The sequence below is a fragment of the Ursus arctos genome, unplaced genomic scaffold (genome assembly GCF_023065955.2).
Source record: "Ursus arctos isolate Adak ecotype North America unplaced genomic scaffold, UrsArc2.0 scaffold_33, whole genome shotgun sequence".
NCBI lineage: Eukaryota > Metazoa > Chordata > Mammalia > Carnivora > Ursidae > Ursus > Ursus arctos.
In genome coordinates, this window is record NW_026623019.1 from 4,202,577 (window position 1) to 4,220,410 (window position 17,834).

At 42.6% G+C, this 17,834-nt stretch overlaps 1 protein-coding gene across 1 annotated transcript in view; it reads left to right on the forward strand.

Moving 5' to 3' along the window:
- Nucleotides 1–17,834, forward strand: part of LOC113270144 (contactin-associated protein-like 3) — a 149,332-nt gene that overhangs the window by 61,327 nt on the left and 70,171 nt on the right. The window contains exons 5-8 of the mRNA XM_044391241.3: nucleotides 457–641; nucleotides 1,722–1,865; nucleotides 5,935–6,196; nucleotides 11,762–11,908. Coding sequence (XP_044247176.1) covers nucleotides 457–641; nucleotides 1,722–1,865; nucleotides 5,935–6,196; nucleotides 11,762–11,908 — 738 coding nt within the window. The remainder of the gene's footprint in view (nucleotides 1–456; nucleotides 642–1,721; nucleotides 1,866–5,934; nucleotides 6,197–11,761; nucleotides 11,909–17,834) is intronic.

The following is a 17,834-nucleotide window of genomic DNA, read 5'->3' on the forward strand; positions in this document are numbered from 1 at the left end:
TAAACCAGAATGGTCTAGGCAAATGGAACCATGGTCGCTCCACAGTTGAAGTGTACTACGGACAACATGCATGTATCCTGAATATCTTCACTGTAAAAAGTTTTATAGTTTGATCATGGTGTAAGACCATTTGTACATGTTCAGTAAATAACCTGGTAATTTGTAAAGACAGGAGTGGATCCCTGAATTTAGGAGGTAGTACTATACATGAGGTTCTAGGAAGAAGATATTTTCAAGAGAAATGAAAATGCAGTAATTAACAATCATAAAATAAGAAACAGAGAAATCAGTCACTAGTGAGAAAAGGTCATATATAAGGCTAAGATAAAAGCAGCTGACCAGTTCTCGGGATAGAAGGATGTAAGGAAAGTAATTGGGAGAAGTGACGACCTCCCATGTGGCGGCCATGGTATTGAGTTGGATGGAGCGGTTCATTTGCTTCTCCTGTCCTTCTAGGCCATGCTAACCTGCCCTCCCCTGACGCCCATGTGACCCTCACCCTGGGCAGCCTGCTGGACGACCAGCACTGGCATTCTGTCCTCGTCGAGCTCCTGAACTCACACGTCAACTTCACGGTGGACAGGCACACTCAGCATTTCCAGGCAAAGGGCGAGTCCAGCTATTTGGATCTTGATTATGAGGTGTGAACATTACTTTTTCAGTATTACAGATTTTATTACTTAAATGCAACAGAACCTTCTAAGAAAATACCACTACCCAGAGAAATTCCTTTGCTAATAATTTGGAATTCTGGTGAAACGTCTCCCACGGGTGTCATCAGCACGGTGGGAGATACACACGTGCGCTGTTGAGACGTTGTGTCACTCATCGATGTTAGTTTTCACGTGAGAGGAAGTTGTCATTAAATTCGGGAAATATGTACATGAAGGGCTATCAGTACGACAGGCAGCACATTAAAACGCGTTCGTTCGGACAGTTCTTCTGTGTTACATCTGGTGTTGGCTGTGAACCATTCCCTTGGAGATTTCTTTGTGTTTTAGGGCAATCCTAAACAGAATTAGCAATCTAGGGTACTTTGGAGAAGTAATCAACGCATATTCCAACCTGCTTTTTCGAGGAACAAGAGAGCCAAACGCACACGACTCAAAATACTGTTTCTCGGGATATTTAAAGGCTTAACATATTCGCAGCATGTTGCCCACACGTAGATAACCTGCTGAAGTACACCTTTTGTTCTGCCAGTTCTGCTCAGCACATCTATCAGAGCAAATGGGATGATTTCAACATTCATTTAGTATAAGTGGCCTCAGCAGAGGAGGCCAGCTGGAGAGCCTGGTCTCGAATGAGATTATCAATGGCTTCATTATTCTAACCTATCAGCGGCGTCATGGCAAAGACCAGGACCCTGAAGTCTGGGTTCTAGAAAGGTTTATAAAGTAGAATGTCATCACACTCAGCTGCATTGTCACACAGATCAAGAGTGACCGTGGAAATGAACGTACAACATTCCCCGTCAACTAAAGTGACATAGCCATTTCAGTAGCAAATTCCAAGAAGGGTGTTTAAACTACTTATCTAAATATGATAAAGAAAGCATTGGTAAATCGACATCTAAAACTTCACTTGAAGTTAACATGATGTTAAAATAATGCCAGATAGGCTTGAGGCAATTATCCTATACCTGCTAAGCATAAATATTTTAGGCAGATAATCAGAAAATCATTAAACAATATTATTTATGTCATTTTTTTCTTTCTAAGATCAGCTTTGGAGGGATTCCTGGACACGGAAAATCAGTGGCATTCCCACATAAAAACTTTCACGGCTGCTTCGAAAATCTCTACTATAATGGAGTGGATATCATTGATTTGTCCAAGAAACACAAACCACAGATCCTCCTCATGGTAAGAATGTGTATATGCAAGGTCAAGAGAAAAAGGGAACTGCAACTTGTCTGATTGATCCAGTCTTAGAATATGCCCCCTTCTGAAGGCAGGGAAATTGCCAATCATATCTATCTTTTAGTTCATATTTGACTTAATTAAGTAATTAATTTAATTTTTTAAAATTCTAGTTCCAGGTAGTTAACATACAGTATAATATTAGTATAATATTAGTAGCAGGTGTACGGTATAGGGATTCAGCCCTTCCATACACCACCCAGGGCTCCGCACAAGTGCCCCCCTTCATCCCCATCACGTTTCTTCATTTTTACACGTGCATGGAAACAGACGCACGCTTTGTCACAGCGCATTCAGATACAGACTTTTCAAAGCAGGGTCTCTGTGATTGATTTCCTCTTGCTTCTCGCTCCTGTTACTGAACTCCAAGTTCAGCGGTCTGTCACTTGCTCGAAAGGCCAATACTCAAGAGATAATTTTGATTGGAAAGGAATTTGAGCTTAATTTAATTTGAGGCCAGCAACCTGGGGAGAAGGTGGATTCTCGTTCAGAAGCCTCCTGCAAGGTTTCTGCCTGGCCCAGGGGTTTTCAGAGGGGGTGAGGAGTTCGTCAATAAAGAGAGCGCAGGGGTCTGCCCTGTATCTTTATCGCGTGCGGACTCCATGGTACCTTATCTCCATGCTCAGGGTCTGCATGTGGGGGTCCGGCAGGAATGCTCCATTGTTTCTACAAAGGGAGGCAAGGCCCACAGATACACAAAGGGACGCTAGTAAAATCATTCGTGTGACCTAAAAAAGAAAAACATTTTGCCAGAAAAGTTGCTTGGCTATTGAGAAGGTGGATGTGGCTTTAAGCAGGCAGCTGGGAAAGTTCGGGTCCTTCTCTCCTCAAGGCCAGTGGTCTGTCCGCTACGGATCCAGGGACTTAGGTCCGCAGATGAGGAGCGTGTTACCTTCAAGCAGGTTAACCCCTGATGGAGTGTTGTCACCCTTCTGTCTCTCCATGCGGCTGCAAGCCCTCCCCCGAGACCAGCATGTAACTAAGGTAGTAGCATCTGTCCTTCCGTGTTTGGTTCATTATAACCGAATCCTCTACAGATCAGTACCCTCAGCTTCACACACGGACTGGTGACTATCGATGCCTCCATATCTAGCATCGTTCACAGAAATGGGATTGTTGGGGCGCCTGTGTGGCTCAGATGGTTAGGCGTCTGCCTTCGGCTCAGGTCGTGATCCCAGGGTCCTGGGATCAAGCCCCGCGTTGGGCTCCCTGCTCGGCGGGGAGCCTGCTTCTCCCTCTCCCTCTGCTGTTCCCCCTGCTTGTGCTGTCTCGCTCTCTCTGTCAAATAAATAAATAAAATCTTAAAAAAAAAAAAGAAATGGGATTGTTTTATGTAAGCTTTTCTCCATCTCAATTTTCCAACTCAGCTAAACCTTGTGGAAATGCTTTAAAAAAAAAAAGATTTATTTTTTTTTTTTTCATTTTAGAGAGAAAGAGCTCAAGGTGGGAAGGGGCAGAGGGAGAGGAAGAGAGAGGATCTCTCAAGCAGACTCCCCACTGAGTGCAGAGTCCTCCAGGACCCTGAGATCACAACCTGAGCCGAAGTCAAGAGGCAGACACTTAACCCGACTGAGCCGCCCAGGTGCCCCTAAACCTTATGGAAATTCTTTCCAGCCGTCGGCTGCGGCTCTGTGTTGTTATGGCTGCTCAATGTTCCATTAGGAAACTTATTTCCTAATCAAGACGTTTGCTTTATTTCTGTGTCTGTTTTACCACGAACAGGCAATCGCACCTCTGTTTTCTGATATTCGGTCTTGTATTTTGATGGCAAAGTTTTCAGGCATAGAATTTCTTGGTTGAAAGTTTTATACAGCTTTCAATTTTAATAAATGTTGTTGGGTTGTTTTCCATAAAAAACCAAAAACTGTACCACGACATCTGTCACCAGCAGTGTAGGCAGAGCCCTCCCCTCACATTTCAGGCGGCCACATGTTGTTAGACAGCGCTCGGGCTCGTGCCAGCTCAATGGACGTGAACTAATCCCCGATTGTTACTTCATGTTTATCCGACTGCTGATGAATGAAATAATCCTTTGTCCATTGGGGTTTGCTTTTCTGATCATTGTTGATTATTATTCTTTTGCCATTTTAAGTTTTATTAAAATTTTTTTTCTGGTCAATTTGTGAGGGTTTTTTTTTTTAAGATTTTATTTATTTATTTAGAGACAGAGCATGAATGTGGGGAGGGGCAGAGGGAGAGGGAGAGGGAGAGAGCGAATCTCAAGCAGACTCTGGGCTGAGTGCAGAGAGTCTCCATCTCATGACCCGGAGCTCAGGACCTGAGCCGAAATCAAGAGTCGGTCACTCAACTGACTGAGCCACCCAGGTGCCCCAGTTGATAAGAGAGTTTTATGTTTGATAAATTACCCTTTGTCGTTGATGATCCAAATATTTTTTCAGATTAATCAATTTTATATTAAATATAAGATCATGTTATCATATACAATTATATATTGCATCTTTTATATTAAATGTTATATGCTATGTTGAGTATATAAATGTTTTTATTTGTATGTGCTCAATGGGTCTAGGTATTTTCTCTTTATAGCTTTGTAGTAGTTGGTCTTGCTTTGGAATGCTTCTGAACCCCTGGGCTCTAGATAGAGTCTCATGGATTTTCCCATAAAAAGCTTTAAAGTTGGTTTTATTTATTTATTTTAAAACTGAAAAAAAATTAAGTCTTTGGGATTTATTCTTTGTGTGGCTTAGTTGTTACTGTATGCCTTCTGGGGACCCATTTGTGCCTGCACTATTTAGTAACTAGGCCCACCCTCTGTGCCCAGGGTTGAATCATACCTTTCATTACGTACTGGCTGTACATATATTCTCAGGTCTTTCTGTGGGTTAGTTAGTGGGCTGTGCTGCTCTGTTTATTCCTGTGCCAATACCATGTTGACTTGATTACACTGCGCTTATGGTATGTATGCTTCAATATCTGCTAAGTTAAGTCCTATCTCATTGTATTTCTTTGCATGATATATTTTGGAGAGGAAGGGCAATGTTTGGGCACATATGCCTCTGGAATTTATGAAAACTTATCCAATCTTAGGGAAAAATTCTTGTAAAAAAATTTTTTTATAAAAGATTTTATTTATTTACCAAGGGAGAGGGGAGGGGGAGAGAGAGTGAGAGAACACAAGCAGAGGAGTGGCAGAGGGAGAAGCAGACTCCCCGCTAAGCAGGGAGCCTGATGCAGGGCTCAATCCCAGGACCCTGAGATCATGACCTGAGCTGAAGTCAGCTGCTTAACCGACTGAGCCACCCAGGTGCCCCACTTGTAGAGATCCCAATTGGAGTCACTTTAAGAACTTAAGTTCCTTCTTTGCAAACACTATGATTAAAAATAAGTTTGCCCCTGGAGCAACAGATGTAATCTAAAGATAAAAGGTGTGCTTTTTGTAAAATAAAATGAAATTAAAAGAACAACAGCCCACCAGGCAGGTCAGACGTTAGGCTGGGTGAAGGCAAGCTGGCTGACCCGGCCCGTGCGAGCTTCGCCTTGGGGATGGCCAGGCCGGCCACATCCTTTCCTTCAGACGGGCCGACGCACACCGCTCACCTGAGTCACATGTACGCGTCACCTGAGTGACCTGTAAGCACGTTTACACAACCAAGGCGAGTGCAGGAAAGTTCTGGGAGTACGTGGCCCTTGGTGCTGGGCTTCAGACTGGATATAAATGTGTAACGCCTCAAGGGAAGATATCTCTCTCCTCTGTTGTCTCCCGCGCCCAGCAGGAGGCCTGGGCAAGAGATTCCTTTGCTGATGCCCAGAAATGGAGGAGACAGAACTTCCCTAAAAGACTCAGAGGTAGGTTTGCTCAGCTAGGGCGGTGCTATGGTTTGAGGGGCCTATACAGGTAAATCTGGATTTAAGTTTGATAGGGAAGCCTAGTTCTTAAGTCCTAGTTTGCTAGAAGGTTGATAGGAAACTGCACATCTTGGAAAACCCATTGCTAATGAAGTCAAAGTGCCCCTCCTGCCCTTTCCTAAATCCTCTTCTGCTGTATTCACAGGGAAATGTGTCCTTCTCGTGCTCACAGCCTCAAATTGTGCCTGTGACTTTTCTGAGCTCCAGGAGTTACTTGGCTCTGCCAGGCACCCCCGGAGAGGACAAAGTGTCAGTCGCTTTCCAATTTCGAACGTGGAACAGGGCAGGGCTGCTGCTGACCACGCAGCTTCGACACGGGCCAGGGGCTCTCATCCTCGTTCTTAATGATGGAAAACTTCAGCTGAGTCTGTCCCAGCCCGGACATCCAGCGAGGGACGTCACAACAGGTAATACGCTTTTGCTATGACTGCACCGTCCTTACGTCTTCTCTGCAATAAATGAGTGACTGAATCAATAAGATATTTGTAATCCTTCTAGAGGGATCTAAATGTCTTTTACCTTTGAACTAGGTATCTCCAGGCTGTTGGTGTGACGTAGTTAGCTATGTCACACATACCTATCAAGTTTAAAAAATAACCCACTTATAAGCTGATGGATAGTAATTGGCAGTCAGCTTGAAATACTGGAAGACAGTAGCCCAAGCCTGAGTCCTCTTGAGAAAATAGGTTTCTTATAACTGTCTTTTGAACCTATACACACACTGATCCTCATAATATTTGAAGTTACCATTTTTCCCTTTTCTGTCGGCGCTCCTGATTCCTTTGGGAATCCCTATTTTGGATAAGGCTCCTTATAACTATGGGCGAATGTTCTGCTCGTCTTCCAAGAAGGACCCACGTTTCTAAACTCACTTCCAGAGTCATGTTATCTTTGGACTCTGGGTACTCTTTTGCATTTGAGTGCTGATAAAAATTTAAATCTAGGCGGATGTCATTCCATGAATGTTGAATATGGAAGGAACATCTTGCCTGATCCTGGGTTACCAGGTCGGGGTTGAAAGACGGGAATGAAACTTAGGTCTTTGTTTCACTCTATAAATCAAAAAAAAAATCTGACCACCGGCATACGGAGTGGACTTCACTCCGTATGTGGACCTCAGCAAAAGAGCAGAGCCAAGAGTGTCAGGTCAGCTTTAGGAAATTGCTTCAATCTTGGTTTGTGTAGAGTTACAAGCCGCATGTCGTATTAACTAAAAGAGATTGTGTTTTACCGTTGCCTCACGTGAGCTCATACCTCTCTCCCTTCCAACACACAGGTTTTAGTTATTTAGCTTTTTTTGGAGGCCAGCGCTGAAATATTATACAAATTTTTTAAGCTTTTAGATTGCAATGTGTTGATTTCCGGAAACAAACCAAAGGTGAATTTTTCTTGCTGCTTGTTTCAGAAGCATTTGAGGGGTGATGTTTTTTACATTTGAAATATAGGCATGCCTCAGAGATACTTGGATTTGTTTCCAGACCACCCCAATAAAGCAAATATTGCAATAAAGTGAGTCAAATGAATTTTTTTTGGTTTCCCCATGCATGTTAAAGCTATGTCTGCAGTATATGTGGTCTATTAAATGTGCAGTAGCTTTGTCTGGAAAAATAATATATGTACCTTAATTAAAAAATATTTTATTGCTAAAAAATGCTGTTATCTGAGCTTTCAGCAAGTTGTAATCACTGATCACAGATCACCATCAGAAATGTCCTTGCAATGAAAAAGTTTGACACAGAGTGAGCAGATGCTGTCGGAAAATGTCCCCGAGAGACACTCTGGGCAGGGTCGCCACGAACCTTCAGTTTGTAAAAGGCACGGTATCTGCGAAACACATAAAGCAAAACGCAGTAAAACGAGGTGTGGGTCCATGGAAAACGAGACAGGTTGCAACTGGTTTTTCTTTTTTTTTTTTTTTTTTTAAAGATTTTATTTATTTATGTGACAGAGAGACAGCCAGCGAGAGAGGGAACACAGCAGGGGGAGTGGGAGAGGAAGAAGCAGGCTCACAGCGGAAGAGCCTGATGTGGGACTCGATCCCGGATCGCCAGGATCACGCCCTGAGCCGAAGGCAGACGCTTTAACGACTGCGCCACCCAGGCGCCCCGCAACTGGTTTTTCATTTCAAACCTTGTATGAAGTCCGAAAGCACCGACCAAACCGAGAACCAAATTTTAAAGGCTAACTTAAATGTAATTGTATCAAATGCCAAAAAGGACACCCAGGGCTCGTTCATGCTGCTTCTAGCTTTTAGATCCTTTTCCCTAACAGTTACCTTAATATGTTTCTGAAGGGATCTAGAAAGGTGCAAAGGTGTATAATCTAGTATCCTGGTGTTCATGGAGCTGGGCCAACGGAGCGTGCTGGGAACAGAAGGACAGTAGAGGAGGGAGGGAGCGTGTGTTCCCTTTCTGTAGGAAAAGACACATTTCCCCCCTTTTCCGAAGGGCCTCGACTGCCATGGACATTATTCTGTGTCATCAGGATAGATTTGACACAAACCAGTGGGAGGTGAGTGAGAGGACTCGCCTGCCAGGCTCATTTCCAGACCTGCCTCTGCTGCTAGAGCCGATGGGCACCTGTGTGCTTCCCAAGCCTCGGGTCCTCGTCTTTGAAGTGACACTAGTGTGACCGATGGTAGGAGCAGTGATGCTGTGCCTACGAACCGTCAGCCCAGTGCCTGCTAGTCAGCAATCATGCCTTAACTTTCAGTTTGCATTATTCCAAAACTAGTCCCGCGATCACCACCCCCATCACTCCCCACCCGCCCCACCCAGACTGAAGCCTTTGCGGGGCTGGGGTGGATGGAAGAATAAGCAGCATCTTCACAGCAGCTCAGCTCAAAGACACAGCCCACCCTCCCTTCGCCATCCATCCTTTGACTGCAGTGCTGCCTGGGAGACAGGCCATCCTTCCATCAGAAGTGGGGAGGGTAGAACACACACAAAAGAAACACGAAGGGTGAGCATTATAATGGGTAGAAACAGAGAATGAACATAAGTGGAGGCATTTCACTTTTAAATGAGAATGTCGGATTTTATTAAAAACAGTCTTTTATTATAGAGGCAAATGGCATCTATTACCCATTCAAGGAGATATTCGGGAGTGTTTTCTGCAAGTTCTCCCACGAAATAACTCTATGTCCTAGACAGGTGGGTAGGTAGAGAGAGGGAGGGAGGGAGCCGGAGGGAATATTTCATGTACCAAATTAAATAATGGGTTTTCATATCAGATTTTAAACGGATGTGGTTACCATACTGATAGATATGCTATGTGAGCTTTAAAATCAATACTGAATGACAAGAGCGGAAGGAACACTCACAGATTCTTGCTTGTGTATTTCCTTTAGCTCCAGGGCTGGAACGTTTCCTTCAGGACCAGTGTCATAATATATGTCTTAAGTATCTAAGTGAAATCTTCGGTATTCTGTTCTCTGTTTTCTCAACATTGTTCATGAACCCAGCCAGTGTTGAGTGTTGGAAACAGTTTTGGCTTCACAAATACCACACAGAAAGTGAGAGTCTGGCATTTCTATTATACTGGAGCTGAAGTGACCTTTAGTGACTTTAAAACCGTCCCCTCCCTGAAAGTATGTCCTGGGAAGTACCATCGCTCATATTTCAGTCTGAGAACAAAGTTACCGCTATTTTTACAGTAGGGTCTGTGACCTTCTGGATCAGGTCAGAAACATATTTCGCGCACAGGCAGATCTTGAGTCCACGTCAACGTCACTGATGAGAGATCAAGCAAAAACAAAAAAGCTGTATTTTAATTTTTAATTGCAGTATAGTGACATATCGAGGAGCATTTGAGGGACATGGATTTACGTGGTTGGTCGGTTACTTGAGCCAAACTCTGATATTAAATTAAATATGACTGGTTAACTTTCTACCAGAAACATGGCCATATTTTCTTTGGGGCTAATACCCCCATGGGCTGGAAAATAACTTCCGATTCTTGCAGGTTGACTTCCAAACTTGGAGGGCTCTAAGCAGTCTGTAACTATCATTTGTAAGAGGGGTAGGCTCGTATACTGGGACAGTTCTCTAAGACCATCAGATTAAAGTCAAGCAGGCTCATGAGCATGCTCAGACATGACAGCAAAGAACTCAAATGATTATCACTTTGTTGTTTTTAAATGAGCTCAAGTGCCTCTTTATGACCTCCTTCCCCGACAGCCAGGACCACTTCTAAAGATTCCAGTTAGTCTCTGTGCTCCTTGAGAACAGCAGGCATCTCTGTGGGTGTGGAGGTGGCCGTGACCTCTCTGCAGGGCAGGAATCTCTTATCTTTGAACAAATGACTCGCTTTGGCCAGCAGAACGTGGGCAGAAGTGACAGCCACCACATCTGAGCAGAAACCACAGGGAAATTCTGCCAAGTACTGTTGCTTCTCAGCCAGGAGGCAGAAATGGGGCCATGCAGTCGCCTCAGTCCTGTGTGAATAAATACTGGGGCATGGAGCTTGGAGACCCGAATGGCCTGGGACCAGAGTGAGAAGCAAACCCTTCGTTGTTTCTCACTGAAACTTAGGGATTATTTGCTTTGAGAAAATAATTCAGGAGATGCTAACTAACAAATTCTGGCACACCTGCTGTCCGCTGATTTGTCTTCGGCATGACACAGCATGGGATTTCCATTAAGACCCGGCCAGTCCGTCTGTAGGAGACGCTGAAGTCACATGTAGTTGGACGATGGGCGGTGGTTCAAACACATGTCCATTCCTGACTCCATCACTTCAAGAAAAAATAGACATGTTGCCTCATGGATTCAAGAGACAGTGGCTGCTTTAGGGGGGAACAAATATTAGTTCTTCGGAATAATAACGTAACAATAGCTGGAGTGTGCTGTATCAAATGTGGGAAAACAGAAAATGGAAAAAATGACATAAAATGAAATCAATCAAACACAGTTCCCTCATCCAGAAGTTAATGTTAATATTTAAGAATATTGCCTACCCGTTTTGTCCATTTTTAGACAATGATTGAGTATGTACACACACGCACTTTAATGTGATGCTTTTTTAACTTTACATTTTGTTCAATGAATTTTCATGTTTTATTAATACTTAAGTTACTAATACATTTTTCTAAAGAGCTATACTGCTATAGATGATGTATTTTTCTAAACAGCGTACCGAAGTTATATATAGTAATAATACACCAAAGTATGGAAAAAATTTTATTTTTATAACTTACAATTTAGAAAAATGCTTGTGCTTCTCACCATTGCAAAATATTGACAAACTAGAAGAGAATGAAGTATGCCCTATGCCCCATCATTGGGATATTGGATCATTTCAGGATTGTTCAGGATCTTGTCATGTTATTCTATTAAGGTCCTAGTACTGGAAGAAACTAAGACTACACTGTCCAAGGCAGAATGTTTGAACTCTTCACTCTCTATTCTTCTTTACCTCTTTGATTCAGATTTCTTTCTTTTCTCTTCATTCCTCCCTGTACTTTTCTGACTTAACTGAGTGAGGAGAAAGTGAAATAACAGCCATTGCAGTGTGCACATAGGTCATAATATTCTCAACTGACCACAGTAATTTTTGTTAGAGCATAATTTTTGTTAGAACGAGCCTGGCCAATCCATGACTGTGGAGGGTCAGACGCAAGGACCCTCTGTAACCACACATTTACTCAATGAGCCTCACTACACGGGTAACCCCTTCCTCCTGGATAAATATGACCAGGATACCACGTGATCTCATTGCCTATTTAGGACCCCCCAGTCAAGCCCACATCTATACCAAGCCTCTCCCTGGCTCTCTGAGAGGCCCCAGATGTCCTCTGTGGCAGTTCTCCATTGCCCAACCAGCTAAATAACCTGGTGGGTTTCAGGTGAGTTCATGGTGGTCTTTGGTAGGTGGTCTAAGATCCTCATTGTATTGTTTTCAAGGATGGCTCTGTTTAGAGGGTTCTATAGGGTTTTCAGGAATCTCTTTTACCCGATTTTGTTTACCTCCAGGTTCTGGATTAAGTGATGGGCAGTGGCATTCAGTGTCCTTATCATTGAAAGGAAATCACCTGACTGTGATGGTGGATGGAGAGGCAGCCACTGTGGCTCATTCCCTGCGTGGGCGAATTGACTCAGGGGACACCTATCATTGGGGCGGTAAGTGAAAGGAACTGGCTTTGTTGGTAAGCAAACCATTCTTGTCTTTCCAGCTCCTGACTTTTAAGACAACCGACAATTTTAAATGAAGATTAATACTGAAGAATGATCTTTCTCTTTCAGCAATAGTCAATGAGAATGTTGAGCAGACAAAAACAATACATTTTTAAAAAGATTTTATTTATTTTAGAGAGAGAGTGAGAGAGAGAGCACAAGTGAGAGGGACGGAAGGAGAGGGAGAGAGAATCCCAAGCCGACTCCCCATTGAGCACAGAGCCCTGCACGGGGCTCGATCTCATGACCCTGAGATCATGACCTGAGCCGAAACCAAGAGTAGGGTGCTTAACCCACTGTACCACCCAGGCACCCTAGACAAAGACAATAAATTATGGCCTAAAATGCATGGCTACTGGTGGCCTTGTTTAGATGTGCGTTTGCTAAGATTGATTTTAAATTTAGCCCTTGTTTTCACTGCAGTCACCTGGAAAGCTTCCAGAATGCTAGTGCCTGTCTCCATCCCCAGAGATCCTGCTTTCTCTGGTTCTGAAGCCCGCGGAACGTGCTCTCCAGGTGACTGTATGTGCAGGCAACTGTGAGGGTCCTTGTTCTCTGTTTCTTACCTTTCGTACTTTGCTATAGAATATTTTCCTAAGGCCAAATGACCCTTAGAACCTTTTCTTCAGGTTTTTATGTGGCAGTTTTCTTGCTGCACGTGGGTGGTCTTCTTTCTGTCAGCCGCTCTTGTCCCCGAGAAGCCCAGGTCCTCCAGTGTGGCCCAGGAACCAGCCGGGACAGCATCCCCCACAAGCTTGTCACAGATGCGGATTAGCTCCCCTTGATTTCCTGAACCATAATCTGCCTTTCCCCAAGATCCCCAGCTGGTCTGTTGCCCTAAAGTTTAGGAAGCATTCTGTTGCCCACTGTCTAAACAGAAGGGCACCGTTATATATACTAGAGCCGGAGGTGGATTTCATAACTACTGATGTTCACTCACTACTTCCTGATGAACTTTACCAAGACCACACCAGGCCGTCTCTCCGGACTGTAGGAGACAGAGTGTTTGCCTGTTCGGTGGACCTTTGACTGAGTCTGTCCCGGATCCGTTCAGCCAGGGAGGGGGTGCTTCTGAGGTTAATGAATCTCCATTCCTGAGGCATTCAAGTGAAAAGTTCTGAGCCATCAGAAGCTTAGACCTGTCAATTGTAAGACTTATTTCTAATTGTGGCTCGAAGCTGTCCTTGATATTATTCCCGTTTTGCATTTTATAGTTGTTTCTTTCCAAAATAAGTTTGGAATCATGGTAGAGATAACTTGATAGCCCAACAAGAAAGTATAAAATCCTCCCTAAGAATTGACAATAAGCACACCAACCTTGCATCAGGGTGTTTAATCTCTCAAGCCCCCTAAAGCAAGCATTGCTGTGAACGTGGAGTAGTGCCAGGAGCATTAGCAGATCGGATTGCTTGCTTTCCTTGCCTGCTAAATATGGTGCATTTCTGACCCAGATAGTTTTTTAAACCTGTACGCTTATGATGGATTTTATAGCTCTGCAGAGGAACAAATTCCTTCAAAACTAAATAAAGAATTTATCCAGGAGCTATAACTTAAAAGGTAAAGAGATTTTGAAGCACTAAAAGGGATAGGAAGAAAAATCCTTGCTGTGTTGTTTAATGATGCAAAATAGAATACTTGTTATTTTGTGTTAAGAAGTAAAAAAATACTTTCCAAAACCAGAGAATCTTCTCTCATATTTGAACTTTTACAGTTCCAAATGTGCAAATCACAGCTACATGAGAATGGGTACTTCCCATAAATATTTACATGTTGATGTGATATGAATCAGTTGTTATTATGGAATATATGTATATATTTTAAAATACTATTCATGTTTCTTGAAAGATACTTGTGGGCTAACCCCCCAGAGTACACAATTAAACACTACAGTGCTCTTAAAGCTTCCCTTGCTGCTCCAGAGTCTCATTCCCCCAGGTAAGTATTACCCTGCCCCCCCTTTTTTACTAATCCTTGCATTGCCTTTTTATTTTTCAATTCAGATATAATCACCACGTAGCATCATGTCGGTTTCAGATGTACAGCATAATGACTCAGTGTTTGTATGTGCTGGGAAATGATCCCACAATAACTCCAGGTAATATCCACCGCCATACATAGTTACAATTTTTTCTTGCGATGGCAATGTTTAAGATCTACTCTCTTAGCAACTTTTAAATATACAATAAGGTATTATTAACTGTAGTCACCATGCTGTACATTACATCCCCATGGCTTCTTTATTTTACAACTGAAAGTTTGTAAGTTTTAATGTATTGCTTTTCTTTATAACCTATTATCCACGTAGGTAACTTTAAACAATAGTGTTTTGTGTTCCCTTGCTTTTAACTTTACAAATGTGTTCTTTTTATTATTGTTGCTATCATTGTTGTTCTAGATTAGTTTTTGAGATCCAACCCTGTGAATGTTTATAGATAAAGTTACATTTTACTGCGCTGTAGTTTTTGATGTGTGTTATACCATGTTTCACTTATTAAATCCACCATCCCGTTTTACTGTTGAGCAACAATTTGATTGTGCCCATTTTTTTTTGCTATTATAAAAAAATGCGATAAATATTCTAAAGCTGCCAAGAATCGTCTTGCCAGCGATTTTAAAATTTTCCTTATGTACAAACTACCAAGTTTTCCTAATATGCAGAATCAATTTAATGAAACAACCTTTGGTTGTCTCCAGCCCTTGGTCTAGGAAAGGACCCTGGAGATTTGGAGGCAATGTGTTGAAAAAAAGCATAATAGGCTTTTCTTATGCATTTTCATAAAATTGTGTTGATGTGCAGAAAAACTGTCTCGTTAGTATAGTTTCCAATAACAAATAGTGTCTCTAAGATGAGCAGAATTACAAAGTTTAAACATCCCGTGAGAGAGTATAATGACTTTTCTTCATTACCACTTTGCTGTTTTTTGGTTGTAATTATAATTTGGCACTGAGTGGCGAAAATAGTGTAAGATCTTGCAATCACAGCACATTATCTGTAACTAATGTATAAATTCAGAATGACCTCTACATACTTAGCTGTAAATACCCAGTTGATTCCTACAGAACAATTCCAGGCACTGATTCAAACTAACTTAGTCAAATATACATCTTATACCAACATAACAGCATCTTTTTTCCTAGAGAAAGATTATGTACTATCAAAACAACCCAACTAATGCCCGCACCAGGCTGCAACAAACACACAAAACCAAAACACACCAATTTACTGATGTTAAGTAGGAAGATGAATATTACTTGCCATCAAGGAAAAGTGGGAGAGGCAAGTCCAAGACCAGTGAACACGGAGTCCTGATTCTCAATAGATGTACTATATTCACAAGTTTAATGCACAGGTAAAGACTCCCTTGTTCAGAGCCCCTTGTCTCTATGGTCCAGGGGACTTCCCAGCTCTGTTCTGGGTAAAGAGGGGCAGGTCAGTTTCAAATTGAGTGGAAACTTTGAGACCGGAAGACGTCGATGTCAGAGTTATTTTATCCAATCCCAAGAGTGGTGTTTGCCAGTGTCTCTTTATCTTTATCTTCTTAATTAACGTCTATCAGAACCAGAATATGCATCATGTTAACAAGGACATTCACTTTATCCCATTCATGCTCTGTAGCAATATTTGGTATTCACGGCAATCAGTACCCCATGTTCTGAGACACTCCCTAACCAGTTCTCCTTCCTCTTTCTGCTTCTCCTGATGGAGGTTCTGCTGCAAGTTCCCATTCCCCATGCAGTCACATTTTGTTGAAGTGTTTTCCCATAAAGTGTGTCTTCCTAGTACAGTTCGGATGACCATATAATTTACTGTCCAAATCAGGATGCTTTAGCGAATGAAGGAGATGATCTCAGTAATTACGACAGGACAGCAGGCATAAAGCCGGGCTCTGTGGCTTTCTTCCCATGACGGGGGTCCTCTCGCAGATCAGCAGCCCTTTGTATATGTCCTGTCAGCACTGTGTGATGCAGGTTTCCGTTTTTCCTCTTCTGTTTCTTCTCAGTCTGAGCTTTGTTGGTCAATTGTTCTTCCAACAATAGTTTCAGTCTACCGTATCGTACACAGAGTTTTGGTGCCTGCCAGGGAGGGTAGTGGAAAGCTGCTCTCTTTTCGATTCCTTTTGCGGAATCTTTGTACTATTCAGTAACACACTTCCACCGCAGAGTTGGGGGATACTAAATTATGTCTCGAATCTCTCGACTTTACTTGCATGCATGAGACCTTAGCAGACCAGGGAACCAATGACGGCTGTAATGAGGTCTTACCTCATGACCTATTCTGGTGTCATGACATAAAGTGACAATTTCTCCATTATCCCCAGAGGTCCTTAAATTTCAGACTCCTTCTGTAGTGGTGGGTATGTTCCATTAACTTAGCAATAAATATCCCCTGTCCACTATCACTGTCCATCCGGAATCAGGTCATTGAGGCATGACCTTCTGCCATTTTACTGTCAGGGCTTCAGGTAACCTTCTGCATGGATGAATGATCGACTCACGGCCTGGGCGTGTCTTGGGCCGTGGCACCCCTTGCTTCTTAACCTCTCTTTCGTACCTGGAGCAACAAATTACTTGGCGGTTTGACCTTTCCTTCTTAATGTTCCACTTTGAGAAAGTTTTCCTTGTGATCACTGGAGTCAGGTTTGTTTTGTTCTTTATAGGAATATTTAGGTATTGCATTGTATTTATTTTTAAAAAATTTTTTGGAGAAAGAAAGCTTGCATGAGCAGGGATGGGTGAAGAGCAACAGAGGGAGAGAATCTTAAGCAGGCTCCATGCCCAGCACAGAGCCCGACTTGGGGCTCGATCTCATGACTCTGAGATCATGACCTAAGTGGAAGTGAAGATTCGGGTGCTCAAGGGACTGAGCACCCAGGTGCCCCGGACACTGCACTGTGTTTCAGATGAGTTTGAAGTTTGTGATTTGGAGGAAGGGGAAGTTTACTGACTTAATGTTTCTGATCCTCTATCCTAATGTTCTCGGTTCCTAAGCACTGTCAGTAGAAGTCACCTATAAAGATACAAAGGTATACCAGGTCTCTTCCAAATATATCCAAACTTTCAGAAATTCTTTTACAAACTGGAATGTGTGTTTTTCCGCATTAAACGAGGAAAAGGTCAAGGGAAACTGGAGAGTTACGCAGTTCTTTATGATATAACATTACAGTTGAAGAGTCAAAGTCTCTAGGATGTATGAGGTTTCATTGTGCCCCACAGTGGGTTTAACCTGATGAAGGCCTTGGCTGGTTTTGGGTTTAATTTGTCAGGAATACAAAGCATCAGAGCCTCAGTCATGAAGAGAAGAGGAAAGATAGACTCCGAGCATTTTGTGGAAATTCTTAGGTAGCAAGCTAGCAGCCATTGGGCAGGAACAAGAGGAAGCTTCATCTTCAGTCCCTGCCCTTTGAAGGTGCACTAGTGACCCTCATGACAAAAGTTCAAAGAGAGGGGGATGAAAAACGTATTAGTATAATGAGTAAAATCTTTATAAATTACTGATTCCAGAGGCACCTGGCTGGCTTAGTCAGTTAAGCGTCTGACTCTTGATTTCGGCTCAGGTCATGATCTCAGGTCCTGGGATCGAGCCCTGCATTGGGCTCCCTGCTTGAGTTTCTCTCCCTCTGTTCCACCTCCCCTCATGCTCTCTCTTCCTCTCTCTCTAAAATAAATAAATAAATAAATCTTTTAAAAAAAAAGAAAGAAAGAAATTACTGATTCCATTTCATTTAAAAAATAAGAGCCTTATAAAATAACCTCAAACCCCAGGCTGTAAATATTAACAAAAAATCCCTTAATATTTAAATGATTGGAAAATGATTTTTTAATGATCTTTTTTTATAAAAAAAGATGAACAGTTACGACTTTGTGTCTAACA